The sequence below is a fragment of the Colossoma macropomum genome, unplaced genomic scaffold (assembly GCF_904425465.1).
Source record: "Colossoma macropomum unplaced genomic scaffold, Colossoma_macropomum, whole genome shotgun sequence".
NCBI lineage: Eukaryota > Metazoa > Chordata > Actinopteri > Characiformes > Serrasalmidae > Colossoma > Colossoma macropomum.
The window spans coordinates 9,154,226-9,178,020 of NW_023494788.1; the positions used below are offsets into that span (position 1 = coordinate 9,154,226).

The following is a 23,795-nucleotide window of genomic DNA, read 5'->3' on the forward strand; positions in this document are numbered from 1 at the left end:
TTTCTTAACTTTTAATGTAAGTTAATGTAAAGAGGTTTTATTCCAAGTCATTTTGGAGCATTTCTATTCAAACATTCATCATAACATTTTCACAGAATGTGCAGGACAGCTGCCGTGTTTACAAAATAAAAATGAACCAAAATGAAGATGTTTATTTCTGGACAACAATGATAAACTTGTCATATTGTCAATCAGTTGCATTCATTTCTGAAATCCATGGATCTCACATGAGTAGGTGAAGAGGGCAGCTGCATCTCAAAGGCTGAATTTCAAATTTCTGCAGGCTTGAAAAGTTAAAATAAACACTGAGGTTTATGTCTGAGGCTCTGTCCCAAAGTAACCACAGTAAACATCCTCTTTTAGTCTTACATCAGCTTTATTTTTACATATTTGACATTTTGTTTTGTAAGCAATTCAACATCAGACACAGAAATGAATGAAAGGAGTTGTCAGTTGGGCCAGTCAGCATCAAAGCACAGATAAACACCCGTTGCCTCTGTTTGAAATGAAATATGCAGCACTGCTTCGCACCTCTCTGACTTTTTAAATCTTCCCCTTTAACATTTTCTTCAGTTTCATATTTACAGACCACAGTTTACTTAAATTTGATAATTTATTTATGTATTTAATTGAAGAGCAAAAATGTCATTACGCACAGTTATTGTTTTATGGTTGTATGTTTGTAATCGTCAAATAAATAAACATTATAAATATGTGTTCAAGTATTTGATTACGTAAACGCATAATAACCGTGACGTGGAGGATGTTTTTCATGAGCAGCAGGAGGCCTTACAGAGTCTTTTAATACTGCTTGACACAGAGAGTGAGAGAGAGACATGAAAAACTATCAGCTATTTCATGGTCCTACTTTGTAAAATATCAGTTAAAAATGTTACAATTTCACTCAACAGGAAAACAAACAAACAATATTAATAGTGAATTATTACATTACAATGATTACTGTAATCCAATAACATACACAACATAAAAGTAGGTTATTTACTTATTTATTTATTGTTTGTTTGTGTGTTAAGAAATATTTATATCTCTTTCTTTGACAATGTTGTTACATAGTGGACAGAAAAACATGTTTTTCTAAAGCACAGGCATCATATTGCTTAGATAACCTGGGCCCAATCCCATTTCCCCCTTGCCCCTACCACTTACCCCTTACCCCTCCGTTTTGTGCGTTCATGCCCTGGGGGCTAGGTGTGTCCCGATTTTTTTGTTGAGATAGAGGGGTAGGGCGAAGTGCTAGGGCTACATGGCCCTCCAAACTGAGGTTTTTCAGAGAGTCACTCCAGAGTGTTATGACAAAAAAAAACAAAAAAACCGACAAGATGGCTGCACAAGCAACCAAAGAAACCCACAAATGTGAGAATTTCCTCAGTTAAACAATAACCACTGTATTGTTTTAGTTCAATGTCATTTAAATGTATTATGGTCATTTTCTACATAACAAGTATAAAAAATCGCTAATAGTATGCTAATGCCTCGGTAGCCAGCTGGCTAAACTACCCGTTCCACCTTAAATTTGCGTTCTATGTTTGTGCCGTATGTTCTTGTGATGAATTTTCCACATAAACCAATCACAGCTGGCCAGTGGGCTTGACTAAACAGTATTTTCTGCTTACAAAAGGCTGGTCAACAGTGGTCATGAAAAAGAAAAATCCAAGCCCACTAACCCACTGAAGCTTTTAAGAAAATCCAGCAAGCTCTGATGCATTTCGGTAAAGTGCTTTTCATTTCGTATCATACAGAATACGGTCAACAGTTTTTTCAGAATAGTGCAAAACATCTCATCTCTGTGCTTTAGACAAATCAGTATTAATAATTAACAATATTGCAGCCTAAAAGAGCACAATCTGAGAAGATCAAGTGAACTAATAGTACCTAGATGCCATTTATTTTCGTAAAGCTGTAAGTTTGCTCTTCATGTTACAATCAGCAGCAGTTAAGAATGTAAAGATGTGATTAAGTAAATTGTCAAATGCAGAATTCGCTTTTAAAGTGGGTTTGGTTCAGTTTGGTTCAGTGATGGTGAGGATAAGAGCAGCTCAGCTTTCACCTCCTCAACAACCAGCGGGAGACGGAGCAAAAAAATAGAGTGCAAGGAGGATGAGATACACAACCACCAGAGCAGTACCTGAGAGAGAGAGAGAGAGAGAGAGAGAGAGAGAGAGAGAGAGAGAGAGAAGACGAGAAAAAAAGAGGGAGGGACAAAGTGAAAGGAGAGTGGGAGAGAGAGAGAAGGTGGGGGAGGGAGAGCGAGAGAGTGAGAGGGAGGGAGGGGAAGAGAGTGGGAGAGCAGGAGGAGCGAGTGGAGAGAGAGTAAGAGAGAGAACAATGGAGAGAGGGAGAAAGTGAGAGAGAAAAAAGAAGGAAAGGAGGAGAATAAGGGGGAAAGAGAAAAGGAGAGACAGAAAGAGGGGGAACAGAGAGATAGACGGAGAAAGTGAGAGAGAGAGAAAGATAGGAAGAGATGGAGAAAAGGTGAGACAGGGAAGAGGGAGAGAATGGGAGAGTGAGAGAGAGGGAGGGGAGAGAGAATGAGTGAGACGGAGGAGGAAGGAGAGAGAGGGAGAGTGTGAGAGAGAAGGAGGGGAGAGAATGAGTGAGACGGAGGAGGAGGGAGAAAAAGGGAGAGTGAGAGAGAGGGAGGGGAGAGAGAGAATGAGTGTATGGGAAGTGAGAGAGAAAGTGTGTGTAACAGAGAGAAAGAGTGCAATGGAGAGAAGGAGAGAGAGTGTAAGAGAGAGAGTGAGAGGGAGAGAGAAAGGGAGAGCGTGGGAGAGAGGGAGAGAGAGTGCAAGGGAGAGAGAGTGTGTAAAGGAGAGAGTGTAAGAGAGGGTGTGTAAAGGAGAGAGTAAGAGAGAGAGTGAGAGGGAGAGAGAAAGGGAGAGTGTGGGAGAGAGGGAGAGAGTGCGAGGGAGAGAGAGAGTGTGTAAAGGAGAGAGAGTGTAAGAGAGTGTGTAATGGAGAGAGAGTGTAAGAGAAAGAGAGAGTGCGAGGGAGAGAGAGCAGGAGAGAGTGAATGTTCTGACAGTTTCAACTTCTTTGCAAACCTCAGAAAAACTGAATATCATGACACACAGTGTGTATCTTGTTAAGTGTCACAATATTATATTTGTACCACATCGTCCACCACTAGCATAAAAAATGGAACATAAACCCAATAAAACCCACCAAACCCTATAGCATATATTACCGATACATACAACTGACCAACCTGCTCTGTCAATATACTCTGACCATCATTAGGGAGAAGCTCAGTGCTCAGACTACACTGCACATCCTCCAGGTCAGCCACTCTTACCCTGAAAGTAATCAGACTTTCCGTCCATGAAGATGTAGTTGACGATGATGACACTGAAGATGCTGGCCCACAGATGCAGGTCACTGAAGATGAGCACAAAGCCAACATCCTGTTCAAGAGCAGAAACAACACACTCAATTAAACACAGGTCAGTCACGTCTAAAACATACAGCAATGAAGTAGCTCAAAATATCCTAGTGGGAATATTTCCAGAACTGTTCAGTGGCTGTTGAAATGATACTTTCTTTAACTCCTTAAACTCTAAGGCCCTGTGTGTCAATATACACTTCCACTCCTCACTCTCATAACGAGGGAGGAGGGCAGCACAACCCAACGCGGGGTAAAATGTAACATGGCATTTAATGTAGTTGAAGAGGTTTCAGTAGAATCTGCTCCTGATCACTTTCTTGTAATCCACAGCAATGTAGTCTGTGAATTTTGACAGCTATCTAGCCAAAATTCCTCGACCATTCACACTGATGACTGTTCCTTTATCATGAAAGTTTTCTTTCACTGTAAATGTTTTTAAATGAATAAGCAGTGTGTAAAATCAAACCTGTATTATATATTATTCTATTATATTATATATAATCATCCTTTTGGTGGTTGAAGCACAATTTTGAAGAATATAAATAATTCACAGTGAGGGCTAGCCGGGATACAGAACAGCCTCCACACGGCAGGGTCAATTTTAACATAGTTTAGTTTTACAACTAAGCCTCCCAAAAACAAAGTCCAAGCCCCGCCTAATAAAAATTCAAGCGATTAATTGTTGGGAATTTTATCACAGACTCATCAAAACTTACTATATACGTAATATTAATAAATATTAAAATGTCATATGCTGATATTTCCTGTTCCATTTTGTGATAAAAAAAAAATATGTGTTTGACTCTCACAAATTTAACTAATCATATTTATTATTTATTTATTGGTTGGAAAACTTGTTTGGTTGAAGCAACACAGAAGCAGACTGTTACAATTAAACCCTCGTATGGGGTAAGTTGTAATATTTGTATTTCCTTCACTCAAATGCAGCAGCAAGAATATTAACACGGACTGGAAAACAACATAACATTAGACCAGTTTTAGCATCTCTGCACTGGCTGCCTGTTTCCTCGATCATAAAAGTTTACTACTAGTTTTTAAATCTTTTAATGGTTTAGCACTTTCATACATTTCTGAGTGCTGATAGATGATGCTCCAAATCGAGCTTTAAGACCATCTAGTGCTGCTTCTCCATATTCCACACATGAAACTTACAAAGAGAGGCAGTGTTTTGTTTTTATGCACCAAAGATCTGGAACACATTACCAATAAACATCCATCAGACTCCTTCTGTCAATGTTTTTAAAAACAGCTAAAAACATTTTTCTTCACTTGAGCATTTTACTAGTTTTTTTTGTACTATATATTATACTATACTTTTATCTTGTGCTCACTGTAATTATTAATATACCCCTTTTCTGCTATTTATTATTTATTATTTTTGTTTTTGTCTTTTTTCTTTCCTTCCTCTGTTGTGTTTACTTCGTATTGTGAAGCACTTTGAGTTGCATTTTTAATGTATGAAATGTGCTATATAAATAAACATTATTATTATTATTGTTATTATTATTTTTAGCTCAATTGTTCATTAACAAATTACATAACAAATAATAATAGAATACACTGGCCACATGAAAGACACTTGTTTTTAAGTCTGAGCCCAATAACTCACACTGAAGCTTTGAACGTCTGTTAAAACATTAAATAAACAATCTGCTTTTCAAAATTTCTATTGGTTGTCATGGAATGTTCACAAATTGTGTATAAAAAGATTATTTAAAACATTAGAACATTAAAAAATGAATTTTCTTATTTTCTAATGACAATGATGTCTTACAACACGTCCAGTGTGAATATTAAATGAATTATTTTAGGTGATAATTGATGTAGCGTTAATTAACCATTGTGGATGAGTACGGTGCCGCTGAGGCAGCTGTGCTGGACTGGTTGAGGAAGTGACTCACGTAAAAGGCGTTGAAGAGGATCAGTATGGGGATCTGAATCATGCACACCTGCACCGCAATACAGCTCCCCACCTCCAAACTGCAACAGAACAACACCAGAGCAGTGAGACAGCTGTGTGAGGGCAAACAACCACACACCCTCTATAGAGAAGAACATGTGGAGAATTAATGCCACATCTAATCTACACACCCAGAAACAAAAGCAGAACCAAGATGAAAGGCTGAATTGTTAAAGGAGGAACAAAGAAACCACGTAGAATCATGTTTCTGAATCATGTTTCTGTTACATAATGATAAATATGCACTTGGTCTGTGTGGTTGAGTTAGAGACCCACCTCAGGCTGATGTTATTCTGCAGAGCAAACTGAATCCCGTTAACTATCTCTGGGATTTCGGGGACCATGGCCAGAATGGTCACACCTATAAAATACTGAAAACACACATGCAAAGAGTCAAATAAAGATGATGGCAAAGATAAGAATGTGGAATATGTCAGTGTGTGTCTCCAATGCATACTGTTCTACGCAAAAGTTTGGGCGACCCTGGTCAAATGATGTTTCGTTTGTTTTCTAAGTGAAAATAAGTTCAAAACGTCCTCTACAGAGAACGCACTGCACTTTTTAATGCACAATTACTGTTTATTTATTGAATTTTTCACACTGGAATATATTAAAGATAATTGTGGCCTGTGCAAAAGTTATGGCACAGTTTTAGATTTTACGTTTTATTTTTTCCAATATGTTAAATTCTGTAAACAAACAGAAACTGAGCACTAATATGTGTAGAAAAATGTAATATTTAAGTTTCTTCCCTGTAGAGGATGTGGTAACTTACTTTCACTTAGAAAATCAACAAAACATGTAATTTGACCAGGGATATTCAAACTTTTGCATGCAACTATACATAACAGATGTTGTGATGATTGAGATCAGGCTGCATGCCCTATGCACGTGAAGACGTAGGCATGTGTGATGAGAGTGTGTTACATGCCTGGCTAAGAGTGTGTGTTTGTGAGTGTAAGGCCAGAAACATACCAGACGCATGAACAAACCACAATACTAAAAAAGTTGGCATGGTATGTGAAATGCAAAAACCAGACAGAAAGTAGTGATTTGTAAATCCACTTTGACATGTTTTCAAAGGAAAAGAGTACAACGATAAGATATTTAATGGTTTACCTTATAAACTTCAATATACACTCATTTTGAAATTGACATCTGCAAAACGCTGGGACAGACTCTATGGTGGATAATATCATTAAATTATCATTAAAAGATTACCCTTTTAATGAAAAACCATTGTAAATAAACTGAATCTGGTCACTGCATCCATAAATGCAAGCTAAGACTGCACTATGCACGGTGGAAGCCATATTGTCAACAACAACCAGAAATTCTCTGCGCTCAAGCTTAGCTAAAATGGTCTGATGTACAGTGGAAGCATGTATTATCAACCTTACAGATTAGTTATGGAAATAATGGACGTTGCATTCTCCAAGCCAAAGAAGAAAAGGGCTATCTAGATTGTTACCAGCACAAATTTCAAAGGCCAGGGTATCTCATTATATTATTAAGGCCAATGGCATGGGTAACATGCACATCTATGAAGGCACCATTAAAGTTGTCGGAAGAAAACCTCATATCTCCAAAATGGTAATGTTACAGGAGAAGGAAAAAACATACTTTACTTTTGATGTAAGTCAATGGAACCAGGATTTTTTCCAAGTAATTCTGGGTCATTTCTTTTAGTCCATTCATCATGAAATTTACAAACACACAGCATGTCTGCGTGATCAGTTTAGGTGCTGGACTGGCCTGCCCACAGTCCAAATCTGTCTCCCTTTTAGAGTGTCTGTAAACTGGATCTGCTATTACTCCTATAACCACAGCAACAATGAATACTGAGGAGTGTGTGTTGCTTTACTTGTTGCACAGTCTTTCACGTTTAGCCTCATGCCCACTAAATGCACCATCTTTCTGCAATTCTCAGAATTTTGCTTGCATTGCATTATGAATTTTAAGCTTACAGATGTTAGAATGCAAGGAAATCAAATTTCATGTAGCTCGAAGCCTTCGCATACTTGCATGAAGTATGTTTCTGCCTTAAAAGCTGCATGCAGCCGAGTGATGCTGGGGTGGTTCTGTATGGGGAGGATGTGCTCTGTGTGTGTGTGTTATGTGCCTGAGAGATGCCGGGGTGGTTCAGTATGGGCTGAATGTGCTCTGTGGTCAGGTCAGCGCAGACGGACATCAGCACTGTGGCGATGATCAGGATGAGCAGAGCTCTCCAGCGAGACCAGTGCACCACTGCATCCAGATGACCCGAGGCTACACACGAACACACACACACACACACCTGTACATCAAGTTTTTACAACAAAGGACCAGCGATCAGTGACTGGACCTTTTATTAATGACTGTTAGCCCCTTCTTTCCTAGGCTTATTACACCCTACATACTACAATGCAAACTGGCTGCATCATTTGGTCACACTTTAACTGAACCCTGCTACATAACATTAACATAACCATGCCATAAACATGTCATAGAAGATTCAATATGCTGTCATATAAGTGTCATGTTATCGTTACTGTTAATTGTCATGGCATATGTTGCAATGATTAACGTCACGGTGGCTAACTACAGTACACTTAGCACGTGATAAGCTGTTATGACATCAAACACTATGCCATCTGTATTGACAATCACTGCTAATGGTAACATGGCAGCGTTATACTACTGAACAAAATCTGCTATGACAACTCATGACCATGTATGACATCTTCCATTCCACGTTTTTGGCACAGTAATGTCAATGTTATGCAGTAGGGTTCAAATAGCGTGTTACCAGTTATGCTTAGGTTACAGAAGTGTGTAACAAAGGTACGGTTCTGTTGGCAGCTTCTGGTCATTTAAGGCATTTAACCTTTAAAACACCTATAAGGTCTATTATTCAGTAATCTCTAAAAATGATTTGTGTTAACTACAATGAAACTAATTTGTCAATGCGAATGAGGAATTAACACGTGGGTCCACATGCAGTTTAAAGGGTTAAGATGTAGAAAAGAATCTCACCATGACTATCACCAATGTGGATGTCATAGATGTGTGAGTGGGTCTTCAGAGTGAAGAGAAGGCCGATGATGTACGACGCCGGCAGCAGAACTGACACTGTGTACACTAGCGGTCTAAAACACAGAAACATTTGTGAAAATCCACAGACCACAGTGAGGAGAAACACAGCACTTAATTCTAGGTTGCAATACTAGCAGTGCAGTAGATGATATGTTGGTAGCAGGATGCTTACTTACTCTATATGGCTGTAAAACAGGTTGTAGTTGTTTTCACTCTGAAGAAATACAGTGGTTCAGTAAGTATAAGCCTATCACCAGAATGGTACACAGATACATATACCAAGTAAACAGGCCTGTGCCGGTAACAGAGTCCTCTTGTTTGGATACCCATGTGGAAAATAACAATTTTTGGTGGTAATTTTGGGACAGTTTCTAATACTGAATCCTGTAAGCAAGCACAGTGTGCAGTGTGTGAGTTGAGGCTTAATCTTTGTAAAATAAAACAAATCTAGTTCAACAAAGCTGTGGTTGTAGTAACCTGTCATCTTTAATTTGGCCATGAAACTGTACTGAACATGAACTTTACCATCCAAGGCCTGAGGCCTCCTTCTCTGAAGCCAATCCGCCCAAGGCCATTTGAAATGGCCTGTTTCACCTGATTGTATGAGAACTTAAACATAATTTTCCTTATATATTTTTCCCTGAAGCTTTTTCATCTGATGTCTGCCTATCTAGAACAAGCTCATCTATGTTAGGTACAATAAATGTGGTATTACTGAAAGGATATCACATTATCCAACAGGTTTAAATGTTTCATCATGTTCATGTGAGGGAATAATAGTCTGTTCTTATGGTTCGAGTGAAATAAATCAGTAACAGAACGATAAGTAAATGAGTTTTTGCCATCATTGTTAACACAGTAACTCTGTTAACCATCACCAGGCACAAGCCTAGGACAGAAAGAAACGGCACCATGAAAATGGCATTTTCAATTGGTTTGAAAGTATCTTACCAGGTCATAGTGACAGTTTTTGCAAGTGAATGACCCATTGCTGCTGTTGGTCCCAGAGGAGTTTGTGCAGTCTTCACACACTAGATTCCCATAGGCTTTAGAAAACAGTGTGGGGGCAAACACACCTGCCGCAGAAAAACAAACAGGTCAATTAGATTAGCAGTAAACACACAGTGTTGATAAATAAATGTACGTTTGAAGATGGCATAGTGTCGGTGATCACTGAAAAAAGTGCATATAATGAGAAAGAAAGGAAGAGAAAATGGTAAAGTAAGAGAGAGAGTGTGGGTGTCAGAGAGAGAGAGAGCACATAGGACAGAGATAATGAGAGACAGAGTGCAAGACAAATAATATAGATAGTATCATTTGCTCTCAGAACAGTCTAAATTTGTTGTGACATGGTTCAAATCAGGTGCTAGAAACATTCCTCAGAGATTCTGGTCCATCTGGACAGGATTGCATCATGTAATTGCTGCAGATTTGTCAGCTGCACATTCATGCTGTGAAACTTCTACCATGTTTCCCCAAAGGTGCTCTACTAGGTTCAGATCTGGTGACTGTAGAGCCCATTGAGGAACAACCACATGGAGCCAGTCATACTTTGTGATCATGTTAGAAGTAGCCAGAGAAAATGGGTAAATAGTGGCCATAAAAGGATGCATATCAGCAACAATACTCAGGATTTTTCGCAAACAACACTGGACTGGTCCTCAGCGGCCCAATGTGCGCCAGGAAAACATTCTCCAGACCACTGATCTGCTAACACAAGGCAGGCTGAGTTAGAGCCGGGCGATATAGCAAAAATATTACGTCAAGATGCTTCTAGATATTGTCACGACACACGTTTTGATCAGCTTTGACACAAACTGATATCAAAAACTATGAACACAATGGGCCTCATTAACAAACCGTTCTTAAGAAGACATTCCTTCTTGAAACCCAATTACACAGTTTTGACAAAGATTCTGACATTTACCAGTGTTTTCTTATTTGTGATTTATTCTTAGGTAAGAACAGAATCTGCACACACTCAAAAGCATCAAAGCGCAAACAATTTTGCAGTTTAAGAACACGTCATGAGTCTGAAATAGACTTTTTCCTAGGACCTTTCTTAGGAACAAATATAAGAAAAAACAATGACTTTTATTCAATAGCTGCGCTCCAAAGCATAGGCTGCAGCCAAGGTAGGCTGCATTTCTTGGCTGTCACAGAAGGCCGTTCCAAAGTGAATGATCCTTCGTTTACAGCCTAGAAATGCAGCCTACGTTTGGAGTGATTTCAAGGACGCATCAGATGTATCCTACCCAGGACCCGCAGCTTAGGCTTTGGAACGCAGCTACTGTTTCATATACTACACTGCGCTAAATCCATTAATTAACATGCAGTCGACTGGCATGCTTTAAATACTGACGATATCCAGAAAAGCGTTTTATTGCTTATCACAATAAAATTTATCACAAAAAGAATTAAATATTGTCAGAGGTGATTCTCAAATCACCACTGTTGTAAAGGTGGGGTATCCAAGTTACTGTACTGTTCAAGTCAGCACAAACAAGTCTGGCTATTCTCCTCTGACCTCTCTTATCAACAAGGTGCTCGCAGAACTGCCACACACTGGGTGTTTTTCTGTCTGTTGCACAATTCTCCAGAGACTGAAAATCTCAGGACAGCCACGGTTTCTGAAATACTCAAATACATTGATATGTACAGAGCAAGAGACAGACAGAGAGTGAGCCCTCACCTCCGATAGATATGAAAAGCAGTGAGGAGCTGACCCCTGCTGAGCGACTGTTAAACCTCTGCTCCCTGTGCTTCAGCCCACCAATGATCATACAGATCCCCTGAGAACAAGAGAGTGAAAAAGAAGTTGAGAGAGGACTTTGAGCTGAATACGGAATACGTGACAAGCACTATAGAAATGCAGGTATTTTTCTCTCTTTTTTGAGTAAAAAAAGAGAGTGAGTTAGTAGAACAGGTTTAAACTAATTACAGGTTTAAACTAATAGTTTATCACCTTATTTACTTCACAAGAATTGAACGGTAAATACATTGTATTATGTGGTAAACTTTACTACGAGGCTTTAAGCAAGTTTACTTATTTTACAACAGAATTGATAATTAACTGGAAGATGTGAAGTTTTCAGAAGACAAATTTGTACACTTAACTTCAAATGAATTTGTTAATTTACTTAGTGAAAGTGAGAAAACCGGTTTCCCAGTAAACCCAATATGTCACAGTTTACAGTGAATGTGGTACTGATGTAATGTCTTTGATCCCTCACTGGAATAAAGAGGATGCATCCAAGCAGTGTGCCTGTCAACGCTGACTTCACAATCTCCTCTAAGCACTTGCTGTTCTGGCGATGGCCCCTTAACAAGGCTGTGATGTAAAAGGTCAGCTCAGTAATGGAGCCGAATGTGGCGTTGACCACTGCCCCGACTGCAAAGTTACTCTGCGCTGATATACTGCAGACACACATAGACAATCCATTTCAGTTTAGCTCTGCTGCACGAACGTTAACCAACAGAATAGGCAGGTATTGATGATGGTCATTAAATCTGCTAATAAAGGGAAATTAGATTTTTAAAGATCACATGACAACTGACACACACCCACATAAACATATATAAACACTTATGCCAGTTGGTATCATTCATCATTTTGTCATAAAGGTTGCATTTTCTAGCTTTAATGCCTTATGGACATAACATCTATGTCAGGTAATACTGATTATTTTCTGACATTAAGTTGTGTCATAACACTTTCTGGGTTGACACAATATATACTTTCTAGCTCAGTGTACATCACAATGACTTAATGCTGAAAATATGACAGATTGCCATGTCAGACTGGTTGACCAAAGATTTTCTGTGGCCTTTAGGTAAAATGTTTTATTTTACATTTATAAGATTTAAGCTATGTCACATGATTAACATTACGTCATTGTGATACACACTAAGCTTCAAAGTCAGTTGTTATAACGCCTTAAAAGTGGCATGCCACAACCCAGTGTCTAAACAAAATCGATGTCACCTGACACAGGTGTTATGTCAACTTGACATTACAGTTGCCAAAAGCAGCCTTTATGAATGTTTATGCAGGTTTATTTACGTTTATGTAAGTTTATGTTAATGTAGGTTTATGTAAGTAAGCACCAAGATGAGCTTACACTGTCATTTAATTAGCAAGTTAGAAACATTTCTTGCTTCTGCTGTAAAGTCACTTTTTTGAGATATGTGGTTTTGTTCTGACAGACTGAATTTGGAATATATTATTATTACATAAAGCTACTTATCTATATAAAATATAACACATATGGGATATGTATATTCACATCTTCAAACTGTACAAAAAACACCCGTGTGTGGTGGTGGCGGTGGTGGTGTGGGAGGCGTGCTCACCTGGCTATGCCCATACCAATATAGTAGGATAATGGAATGATGGAACTTATTGCTGTGGCAAACTTCACCTCAGAGCTGACAACCTGGTTGCCTTGGTCCACATAGCCAATCACCATTGAGATGACAACTAGAGGGAGGAGATCTAGAAGACAGCAGTTATCTAAGGAAAATAACATGCAAACTGAGAACCACACACTAGATTAACCCTTAGCCAGAGCAGTCCATGCCATGTGAAACAAATTCATTCAAATGTAGCTACCAGTTCTTGACCTCCTATAGACTGGTGAGTGAATGAGCCTATTGACTTTAATCTGCTTTTTAGAAGGATACTGACGGCAAACACATTGATCCCATCGACCGTGTACTTGTAGTAGTAGACATTCACTGCATGGTAGCAGCAGAGGATGGCTTTCCCTTCCTCTTCCTGAGGTTCAAACAAAAAGTTAATATATAACAGCAAAAAGGGCATGAGATTTATACCAACTGATGCTACCATCTTTCACTAATTGTTAGCACTGATCCTTTTAATATTCCATTTTGAGTGTTTATGTGTGAAAGTAGGTCAATCTTCATATCAAGACTGCCAGAGAACTAATTTAGATAAAGGTTTTTCGACAAGCTATCCACTAGGGTTGAGTGTTATGGCTAATAAATTGGCATCTATTTTTCAGCAATTCATTATACATAATACATAAACAATGCATATACTGATATTCACGGATTTTCTCTGAAATGGCTTATATGCATTCTATAGAAGCTGAATACTAATGGTTTATTATGTCAGATGCCAAAATGTTTATATATATGGTCTATGTGGAATTGTAACACAATGTTAGTATATAATATTTTATAACATTATGGCTGTAGGCATAGTGAGGCACAGGAATAAGTAGCACCTCACCCTCCTTCCGGAACTTATGTGAACTTGCTCAGGGAGGCATTAGCAGGATGGTCCTCAAAGTCCTGGCACTCATTTTGGCCACAGGGATGGTGAAAACCAGAAGCCAGGAGAACAGCCCCAGCACACAGTGAGCCACAGCCAGAGGGGGATATCCCAGAAACAGCCACACGTACGTATTCACCCGCTTCTGCAAGAGAAAACACAATACATTTACTCAGTAACTGCTGGTGGATGTATTCAGTAGTATTTGTAAGAAAACACACACTTTATCTAGTCTTAACACATTTACTGAATGGCTATCATTCCAGCTAATTTCATCAGAATCCTTGCACTCATAGAAATTTCCTCCCAGGAACCTTTATAATAACAGTTGACCTAATTTCTTGATAATAGTGCATTTATATTTTGGAGTTTTACAAGAAAAGGTTTAATTTAAATACATGATTACAGAGGGAGGGGCTGTAAAGAGAGTAATCCATTTGGCTTTGAGAACAGATCTTTTTTAAGTGAAAATCTAGAGAGAAGTAGTGTGCACTGTTACAGTTTTAATTCCTGTTATCACATTACGGTTACTGACTTAATAAAAATTATGTTACTTTTTTGTCTCTAAGAGAACAATATTAATTACACACGATGCATTTAAAACATACACTTCCTCTGATTATCCACGCCAGGTCTAATCACGCTAATCTGAAACTGTTCGATAAAGATCTTCATGCTGGAGAAAAAGCCCCAACATCAGTGAAACAGACCAGACTCAATTTTCCTTCAAGAACAGCTCTGTTAGCTTTACATTGTATTCATAAAGATTAGCCAAAAATGATGTTTACTGTGACTGGCTGTTTCTTTCTTAATAAAGTTCTATGTACTTTCCAATTGGTATAGATGTGTATGGGTGCTAAAATTGACTTAACTTTACAGTACAGTTTTTGTTGCCAGTAAAGTACTGTAAATTTACAGTAAATCATTTCAAATAGTGTAAAATATTTACTGCGAATAAACAGTGTAGAGTAATGCAAAAGCAAAGTAATGAGTAGACTCTATTGGATTACTTTACCAAAAAGTAATTAGTTAAGTAATCCCGTTATAGTTTAAACAGACAAACTTTTTTTAGGGGGACATGTTTTTCTCCCATATTCTTTTTCACACCACTTTACCCAGTAGTGCTGCTCTGGAGGCCTGCGCTGCTCCTCCACGTTGTTTTCCACTGGAGTAGGCAGCAGGAGGGGGGAGGTTACCTTCCCTTCATCATGATTCTCCAAAAGACCATCATTGTGGAGCATTACACTGAAACTAGACTGTGAGCCACTCACCTGAATGAGCAAATACAAAAGAACTCAGTAAAACACCACATAGACAGATAGGCAGTAGATGCAATAGCTGCTTGTTCAATACTATCTGAGTCCATTTGGCAGCTACAGCACCTGCAATTCATGAACCAAAAAGCAATAATAAACCCATACCTCATTTCCATAGAGTAGCCACATAGTAGATAGTATGCAAGCCATTAAAAGCTGACTAGTGTAACTATCAACAGGGCTTGTTAGACTAGTATATTATTGCATTCATTTAAACCCATTCAAATAAATTACAAACTTGTTAACTTGCAAACTTGCTAATGCCAGAGGGCAATGTGTAGTATTCAATATAATAAGAGTGCAACCTTTTCTATTGCTTTTCCAAACGGCCATAGAAAATAACAGGACAGTCTGAAGCACAACTTCCCTAAAAAAGAAAGAGGTAAGCAAGTTAGATTAATAAATGAAAATCAAAGGTTGAAGGGTTTATGTGAGATAATAACAACAGTAAAACCACACCTTACCATGAGGGACTCCAATAATGGTGATGAACATCAGCACACCAATGAGAAGGTAGACCAGAGAAATCCACCAGCCAAATAAAAACACGTACAGGACGTTGCCACAGGTAATTAAAGAGCCTGATAAAACATGAAAGACAGAGTGCGAGAGAAAGATAGAGGAAAGCAGAGAGATTATTATACATAAAATCATGTCATATGTATTTGCACTGAGTTGGCAGTTTGTTGGTGAACCCACCATATTAATGCACCTTTTAGGTTTACAGTTACAGACTGTAGCCCAACTGTTGCTGCACAATTTATCAGCACCCCCTCTATTCCATTTATTAATAGAAACCTTAGACCACCAAAAGCCAGATATTATTTGGGTGGTGGATAGTGATATGGCATGGTAGTGGCAGTGGTATGTCAGGCACAATAGTGTTGTTTGAGTTTTTACATGTCGGTGTCACAGCTGACCTGAGAAAACTAAATTATCCAGGCAACAATGAAGGATCCTTGTGGTCAGAAACTTTATTGATGAATGAGTCTGACCTATATTTCATTTAATAGTGTTGACTGAGTCTGACTTGTGTTTGGTTTCATTAAGTTAAACGAGTCTCACCTGTGTTTGGTTTAATGATGTTGAATGAGTCTGATCTGTGTTTGGTTTAATGATGTTGAATGAGTCTGATCTGTGTTTGGTTTAATGATGTTGATTGAGTTTGACCTGTGTTTGGTTTAATGATGCTGAGTGAGTCTGTCCTGTGTTTGGTTTCATGATGCTGAGTGAGCCTGATCTGTGTTTGTTTTAGTGGTGCTGATTGAGTCTGATCTGTGTTTGGTTTAATAATACTGCGTGAGCCTGATCTGTGTTTGGTTTAATGATGTTGAGTGGGTCTGACCTGTGTTTGGTTTAATGACAGTGAATGAGTCTGATCTGTGTTTGGTTTAATGATGTTGAGTGGGTCTGACCTGTGTTTGGTTTAATGACAGTGAATGAGTCTGATCTGTGTTTGGTTTAATGATTTTGAATGAGTCTGATATGTGTTTGGTTTAATGATTTTGAATGAGTCTGATCTGTGTTTGGTTTAATAATATTGAGTGAGTCTGACCTGTGTTTGGTTTAATGACAGTGAATGAGTCTGATCTGTGTTTGGTTTAATCATTTTGAATGAGTCTGACCTGTATTTGGTTTAGTGATGTTGTGTGAGCTGACCTGTGTTTGGTTTAATGATGTAGTGTGAGCTGACCTGTGTTTGGTTTAATGATGTTGAGCGAGTCTGACCTGTGTTTGGTTTAATGATGTTGAGTGACTCTGACCTGTGTTTGATTTAATGAGGTTGTGTGAGCTGACCTGTGTTTGGTTTAATGATGTAGTGTGAGCTGACCTGTGTTTGGTTTAATGATGTTGAGTGAGCTGACCTGTGTTTGATTTAATGAGGTTGTGTGAGCTGACCTGTGTTTGGTTTAATGATGTAGTGTGAGCTGACCTGTGTTTGGTTTAATGATGTTGAGCGAGTCTGATCTGTGTTTGGTTTAATGGTGCTGAGTGACTCTGACCTGTGTTTGGTTTAATGATGTTGAGTGAGTCTGACCTGTGTTTGGTTTAATGGTGCTGAGTGACTCTGACCTGTGTTTGGTTTAATGATGTTGAGCGAGTCTGACCTGTGTTTGGTTTAATGATGTAGTGTGAGCTGACCTGTGTTTGGTTTAATGATGTTGAGCGAGTCTGACCTGTGTTTGATTAAATGATGTTGAGTGAGTCTGACCTGTGTTTGGTTTAACGATGTCATGTGAGCTGACCTGTGTTTGGTTTAATGATGTTGAGCTCTGAATAGAGCTCCTTCACAATCTCCGATCTGTCCTCGAAGGGTCTCTCGGTCACATGGCTCTTCCACTTTCTGAATCCAAACTTAACATGAAGAAAACACACAAATAACCATATCAAACATTAACATTATTTACGTTTACACATTCTCACACTCAAAGTTAAGTGCAATTACATACCTTGTAATTATTGGCAAGTTTCTGTGCCTCCACCTCATTCTCAGCACTTATGGTGGTCTTGCTTGGAACTTCTTCCCATATCCCATCAGCTGCATGTGTGCTGTGTCCTACAAAAGGGGCAAATAAAAAGACATCCTTATAAAAACTACTCTAAATCAGGCACAGAAACAACAGTACTGATGAAAAAACAAGAAAGAGTTTTCAGCACTGCGTAGGGGCTTCCTTACCTTTGTGTTTGAGTGTGAAAGAGCCACAGGAATGGAGGCTGCAGGGCAAATTCAGGTGACATTCGGGGGTCTCTGAATATGAGTGATCCATACACACTCGGTCACAACAGGAGCCTGGAAGGTGACCTTTAGCAGCAGCACAACCTCTGACTTCACCCATGGTCCCGCGGAGGCTCTAGGTCAGTGGAGAACAGCACATCTGAACAACTGATGTTATACTCAGTGACAGTCACTGTTTGCCAAGCTTCAAAAACAACTTCTATAATGTCTATAATGTCTATATTGGGAAACATTAACTGAATGTCAGGTTTTATTAGCTTTAAATAAAATTTGGATGACAGAACCAGATTCATCTGGGCAAACTCTTACAGCTTGTGCTCCAGTTTACTGCTGCTAACAGAATAATGTAACCCCCATACTGCATAACTCTGAGTCTAAAATCATCACTTACACTTTTTTGGTTTCTTCTGATTAGTTTCATGATCAAAGAGAGGAAATCAGCAGGGGAACTGTAAGAAAGCTTGAGGTTTCAGAACTATTTCAAAACAGAGAACTACACTGGGCGAAATCAAACACTGTTCCCTTATTGCCAAGACAGTCTAGACAGGCTGAAATCCAGTCAATGCACAGTAGAAGCAAGGTTTTATTATATTTATAGGCAAAACGTGCAGGAGGGGTCCTGGCATTCATGTATATAGAAGCTAGGATGAAGCTGTCAAGGATGTTAAAGGGGCTGTAACTGTTAGTACTAACCTAATAGCATCGTTTGAGAGATGTCACTTGCAAATCAGTCTCATATTAACATTATTCTCCTCATATTTCACTGTATATGGTAAGTACAGTACAGTCCTGCGTTATCGCACAAGCTCTCTTCACACGGATAAGCGACTCTGTTAACAGACACTGTTACTGATGTGTCGTAAGATGTAAACAATTCAAAGTTTTACCTTGAATATCACTGTTGTCACTGACTGTCCTTCTCCGAGTTTCTGTGTCTGTGGACATTTCAGAACCTGTGCCTCGCCAGTTGCACTACAGTAATAAAGCTCATGTGACGGCAACATTCTCCGCACGAGCTAAAAGCGTACCATGAGACTTACGGGAATTGTAGTTTTTGCACACCCGCGGTACTGACGAACAGCTCCTGAACCTGCTGACCAAACGGAGAACCACATGACTGACGGTGGGAGGAACTAGGGCAGCACGAAGTGGACAAAATACTAGTGTTGCCGTCATGTTACTACATTATGACTGCAATATGCCGTGCAGTGTATTACAGACACCGATGAATCAATAAGAAGCCATTGTAAAAGACTGGGCTGCATTAGTTTCATCAAAATAATTGACTAATGTTGGGTTACATGAATACCTTGATTCACTAAAACACTCTTAGAATCACTTATGGAAGTGTGATTAGTCAGGGTGTGTGTGTATATATATATATATATGTATACACACACACACACACACATATATATATATATATATGTATATATACACACATACAAACAAACACACACAGCATAGCCTCTCTTGTGGTTCAGATCACCAGTGTCATCATCTAATGTGAGACATACGGCCTCATGGGTGATGCTCAGTCCACTCTTGTGCGCCTTTTTGGTTTTGTTGGTCTGCATGTATACCTGCGGGAAGTGACGATGGCCTATAAAAATGCAGTAGTACCATCAAAAATATGGTGCTGGTTTGTTTATGGTTTCCTGTTTCTCATGATGTCTGTGTACTACATGAGAACGTATATCGCTGCTGTTGGAACAAAACCTCGTATCTCCATTTTTGATGTTTTTCAGTTTTTAACATAATTTGAAAAAATGCCTGTTACCCTTTACATTGTGTGTAAATTTCATGTTGAATGGACTAAAAGAAATGACCCAAAATGTCTTGAGACAAAAAGTCTGGTTCCATTGACTTACATTAAGAGTAAAGTGTTTTTTTTCCTTCTCCTGTGAAGTTACCATTTTGGAGATACGAGGTTTTCTTCCGACAACAGCGATATATATATAAATACACACACACACACTGTTTACTTAGGCTCCTCTTGTTTGTGTGTCTGCCCAATTTTAAGATTAGCTACTATCAAATCATTACATGTACATGCAATATCCATTTAAAATAAATCATTTATTTCCAATGTCAATACAAATAAATTAAAATAGACCTATACAACAAGCATTCCAAATGTGACATATCAGTCCAAAGCCGATATTAAACCTATCTGATATATTTTTTTTTTCCTCTGAAGCCAAGCTGTTGGTCTCTGGTGAGCACCAATCATCATCAACAGTGGCGATGACTGTACTGTCATGTTACACTGTACTGTACAATGTCATTCCCTCGCGATCACAGCAGGTAAAAAAAAAAAAAATCAGTGTGGCAAAGTACTGGCAAGTACAATACATATATATTTTCACAATGCTGGCATTGCTGTCTGGGATCCAGATAAAACAAGAAAAAAAAAAACAATCAAACAGCTCCCTCACTACGCTTAATAGATTCAGATAATATCCCAAACGCTTCTCATAACATGCATATCTCATACAGGAAAAAATGGAACCCTTTACTTCATGCACCCGTTGTCCATCATTTCTTTTAACACTCATAAATTTCACAGGCAATGCAAGAATATCAGCAACCACACATTACAATCCTTTCTTCAGACTGAGAAGGTATAGGAAGCACTTTGTGTGACATAGGAATTCATCTAGAGTGAAACATTCATTCACTTGGCTAGAAAAGGGTTCGGCAGTGAGATCATGAGCCTCAGACAAGGCAAAAGCAAAACTCTCTAGAGGAATTTGCTTAGCGAACACCACTCGCTGTAAAACAGCCTGAGAAATCTGGCTTCCTATTTCTTTTCTGTGTCCCATCTAGTTCCTCTGCTGCCTTCCAGGAGGGATACAGGCACAAAGGAGAGAAAGAAATTCATGAAACCTCTCAGATGTACAGAAACCCTTTTGCTACCCAATGCTAAAGCTACACCTCTGTGTTTATCAGAGAAATCTGGCCAAAATTCTATATTTTTTTACATAGACCAACTATTCATTGTTCACTGTTTGACTGAAAATTTGCTAGTCTTCATGACATACCCAATGATAACATGAAAAATGATTTTTTTTGAGGCATTCCCCTTGAACACCTGTACGAGGCGTATTTCTAAGTGCACTGGCCAGGCAACAGACTTCATAAGGTACAGCAAGGCTGTGGCAGTTAAAGGCAAAGTGAAGCCGGGTTTAGAGGCTAGGTGAGGAGCCGTGCCACCTGAGCTTTAATCTCCTCATCTGGGTGAGAGAGCAGCAGAGGGAGCCTGCTGTGAAACTGAGAGGAGCTGTCCAGCAGCACACAATAAAGAGAGTCCTGTCGCCTCCTCAGAGCTTCGGCCACCTGTGCAGACGGCCTCCAGGCCCGCAGGTTCCCCACAAAGAACAGCAGGCGAAGAAGCACATCTGTGCTGGTGCACCCATCGAAGAGGAGCACGAGGGAGGCTGGTGCCTGTAAACACAAAAATCACAACTGCATTTAACATGTTTCTTTGCCCAGAGACAAACATACATTAGTACAATGTCCTAATGACAAAACTGCTCTTTAACCACATCTCTAGCATCTCTAGCTGATACACACATAATGGCTTGCCAAAAGGAAACCATACACACTATTTGGTGTTATTAAAGACTCTGTTTATCTCTTAACAATTTAATTATGCAAAAATTTGGAAACACTGGTGGAATTCCCTTTTAACACAATAATACACATACATACTTAAATGGTATTCTATTTGCAAGGTAAAGGTTTATGCCCAATACTACCAACTAAAGATGACCTACAAGAGACAGGCAACAAGAGAAGGTCAGAATACCACTGATGGGAGTGTGAGACAAACTTCCCCTGTCAAAACTAAGGCCTTCTTATTATAGAGGGCTAAATCTATTTTTGGAGTCTTACATCAACAAGGGTTTAGGGTTTAGGACAGAGGTCAACCACAATAAACAGCTCAAATAAAACATATTACATAACATAATCCCAAAAAATAATCCTAAAATAGATTTAATCAGTAGGGTATTTATTCACTCTTCACCTGGGCTTGTACTATGTCATCCATCATGTCTGGATTGGATGATAAATTCACTAGAACCTTCAAAACCTGGATCTGTAGGGTGATAAAAGTATGTCAACAAAAACGTCCCAAGATAAATGTGAAATTGCTGAGACAGATATAAAACATACAAAACTGGATTCAATAAAGTACCTGTAGGACTTCATTGCTGACTACAAGTAGTGACAAGAGGAGAGTGATGGAGTTCTTCATTAGATGCTGATGGTTATCTGTGACTGTCAAATTAGTCAGCAGCCTCAGTGCCGCCAGCTGAAGGTCCGAGTTCACAGGGGACATCTCGATCAACTGCACCACTGATGGAACATATACCTGAACCGGAACAAAAGACTATTAAAGAGCTATGAAAAAACTTTATAATAAGAATACTACCAAGGCTCTTAAGCTCACCTTTAGCTGCTCTTGATTTCGGATATTCATACTCAGGTTACTCAAGGCATTCAGAGTCTGCACTCTAACGTCAGGTGAAGGGTCAGAGAGGAAACCTGCTATGATGTGAAGGCCTCCAAATTCCCGGAGAAGGTCCTAGAAAGAGAAAAGGATTTGGTAAATGAACATGCAGTGATTATGTTAGTAACTGAAAGATGACAGTGACGCATAACAAAATAAACTTTCTCAGGCTGGCCAACTAAAACAAAACCGATGATTTTAACGCTCATACACGGACGTACAACCATTAAGGCAACTCTAAGCTCATTCTTATAAGCAAAGTTTAGGATATAAGACCTGGTTGACTGTAAAAGCAGCAGCGTTCCCTAAAGTGATGAGGACCTCCCTCCTCTCTGCTGGGCTGGGGCTGCTCTGGAGAAGAGAGAGAAGCATGCTGAGGTGCCGTGGCTCCAGACTACCAGGGGACTTTGAGAGAATTTCACCTTAGGAGAAACAAGAGAGGGAAAGAAAGTGGTTTTAGCATACAAAGCTGAAGTTGGCTTCCTATTCGCCAGCTTTTTGCTCGAATTTTCCCGTTCCACCTTAAATGGTGCAGCAGTTACATTCTGGCGCCTCAGGCTGGCTGGGGCGCCAAAATGTAACTGCTGCACCATTTAAGGTGGAACGGGAATTTTTAAAACTTGTGGTCTTTTAGGCAAGGTGTGAGTTCACTATTTCTATAAGCTCTCATGCTATCTATACTTTAAAATAACATAAGTTCACGTTCAGAGAAACCCTTACCAAGAGTATTACTAACCTAGCTACTTAGCTAGCATGCTAATACTCTTTGTATTGTAACTGTCAGTAACTAAGTTCAGTGAGCTAACATTAGCTACTTAGCCCAGCTAAGCCATCTGTACCACTTACTTGATGCGATTTCTGTGGTCAGATTCCCACTGTCAGTCTTACTAACAACATTAAAACCAGACACTTTGGCCATAAGGCTCCCCGGTTGTACGGCCATAGCGTTACTTTTTCTCGGGTTCGCTTTGTTTATCTCCGCACCTCCTCCTCCACGTAACAGTTTGTATAAACCGTAAGAGGCTCCGGCTCCCGCCAGGATCCCCAACAAAGCCTTCATGTTACCCAGCCGCGGTATCAAGCCATCTTCGCCCATTCTGCAATCAACGTAGCATTTCATCAGTAAGCTTTAAATAATACTTTCCGTTAACGACGCCTTTCTCTGCTCAAAGCCCATGACTGACGGCCCTGCATTTGTTTCTAGCTATCAAAGTCTATGGCCGTAGCCCAATATGCGTCTTTGAGTTCTAACTAGAACACTTAACCTAGTGCGTAGAACGGCCGGAGTTCTACGCACTGCTGTCTAAGCGTTCTCAATAGAACACAAGTAGAATACTTAGCCTAGTGCGCAAAATGGCTGGAATGGCAAGAAATAGTTACGCATACTTAGAGCGCTTAGCCTAGTGTGTAGAACTAGGCCAAGTGTTCTAGTTAGGAAACATGGACGTGTGTTGGAACACAGCCCGTT

At 39.3% G+C, this 23,795-nt stretch overlaps 2 protein-coding genes across 2 annotated transcripts; both read right to left on the reverse strand.

The window, feature by feature from the left end:
- Positions 1-1,391: 1,391 nt before the first annotated feature.
- cax2 (cation/H+ exchanger protein 2) lies at positions 1,392-18,861 on the reverse strand. Its single transcript, XM_036568275.1, is given in 20 exon segments — positions 1,392-2,146; positions 3,317-3,425; positions 5,329-5,407; positions 5,664-5,758; positions 7,510-7,655; positions 8,403-8,515; positions 8,639-8,676; positions 9,414-9,538; positions 11,155-11,254; positions 11,696-11,879; positions 12,816-12,957; positions 13,146-13,239; positions 13,697-13,903; positions 14,874-15,029; positions 15,380-15,441; positions 15,539-15,655; positions 17,321-17,429; positions 17,525-17,631; positions 17,752-17,926; positions 18,699-18,861. Coding segments are annotated over 20 exon segments (2,349 nt in total). The 5' UTR covers positions 18,816-18,861; the 3' UTR covers positions 1,392-2,072.
- A 1,010-nt stretch (positions 18,862-19,871) lies between these two features.
- armc10 (armadillo repeat containing 10) lies at positions 19,872-23,447 on the reverse strand. The gene is made up of 6 exons (XM_036568276.1): positions 23,174-23,447; positions 22,604-22,749; positions 22,268-22,402; positions 22,013-22,189; positions 21,842-21,913; positions 19,872-21,258 (listed from the first exon to the last, which is right to left on the reverse strand). The coding sequence occupies exons 1-6, from the start codon at positions 23,445-23,447 to the stop codon at positions 21,007-21,009; spliced, it is 1,056 nt and encodes a 351-aa protein (XP_036424169.1). The 3' UTR covers positions 19,872-21,006.
- Between the last annotated feature and the right edge of the window lie 348 nt (positions 23,448-23,795).

Excerpts from the sequence above, each read along its gene's own strand:
- armc10 (XM_036568276.1), bottom strand. The coding sequence starts at position 23,447 with ATGAAATGCTACGTTGATTGCAGAATGGGCGAAGATGGCTTGATACCG. Across the intron at positions 22,750-23,173 it reads GACCACAGAAATCGCATCAA|GTGAAATTCTCTCAAAGTCC; the intron begins GTAAGTGGTACA and ends GTTTCTCCTAAG. Across the intron at positions 21,914-22,012 it reads TCAGCAATGAAGTCCTACAG|ATCCAGGTTTTGAAGGTTCT; the intron begins GTACTTTATTGA and ends ATCACCCTACAG.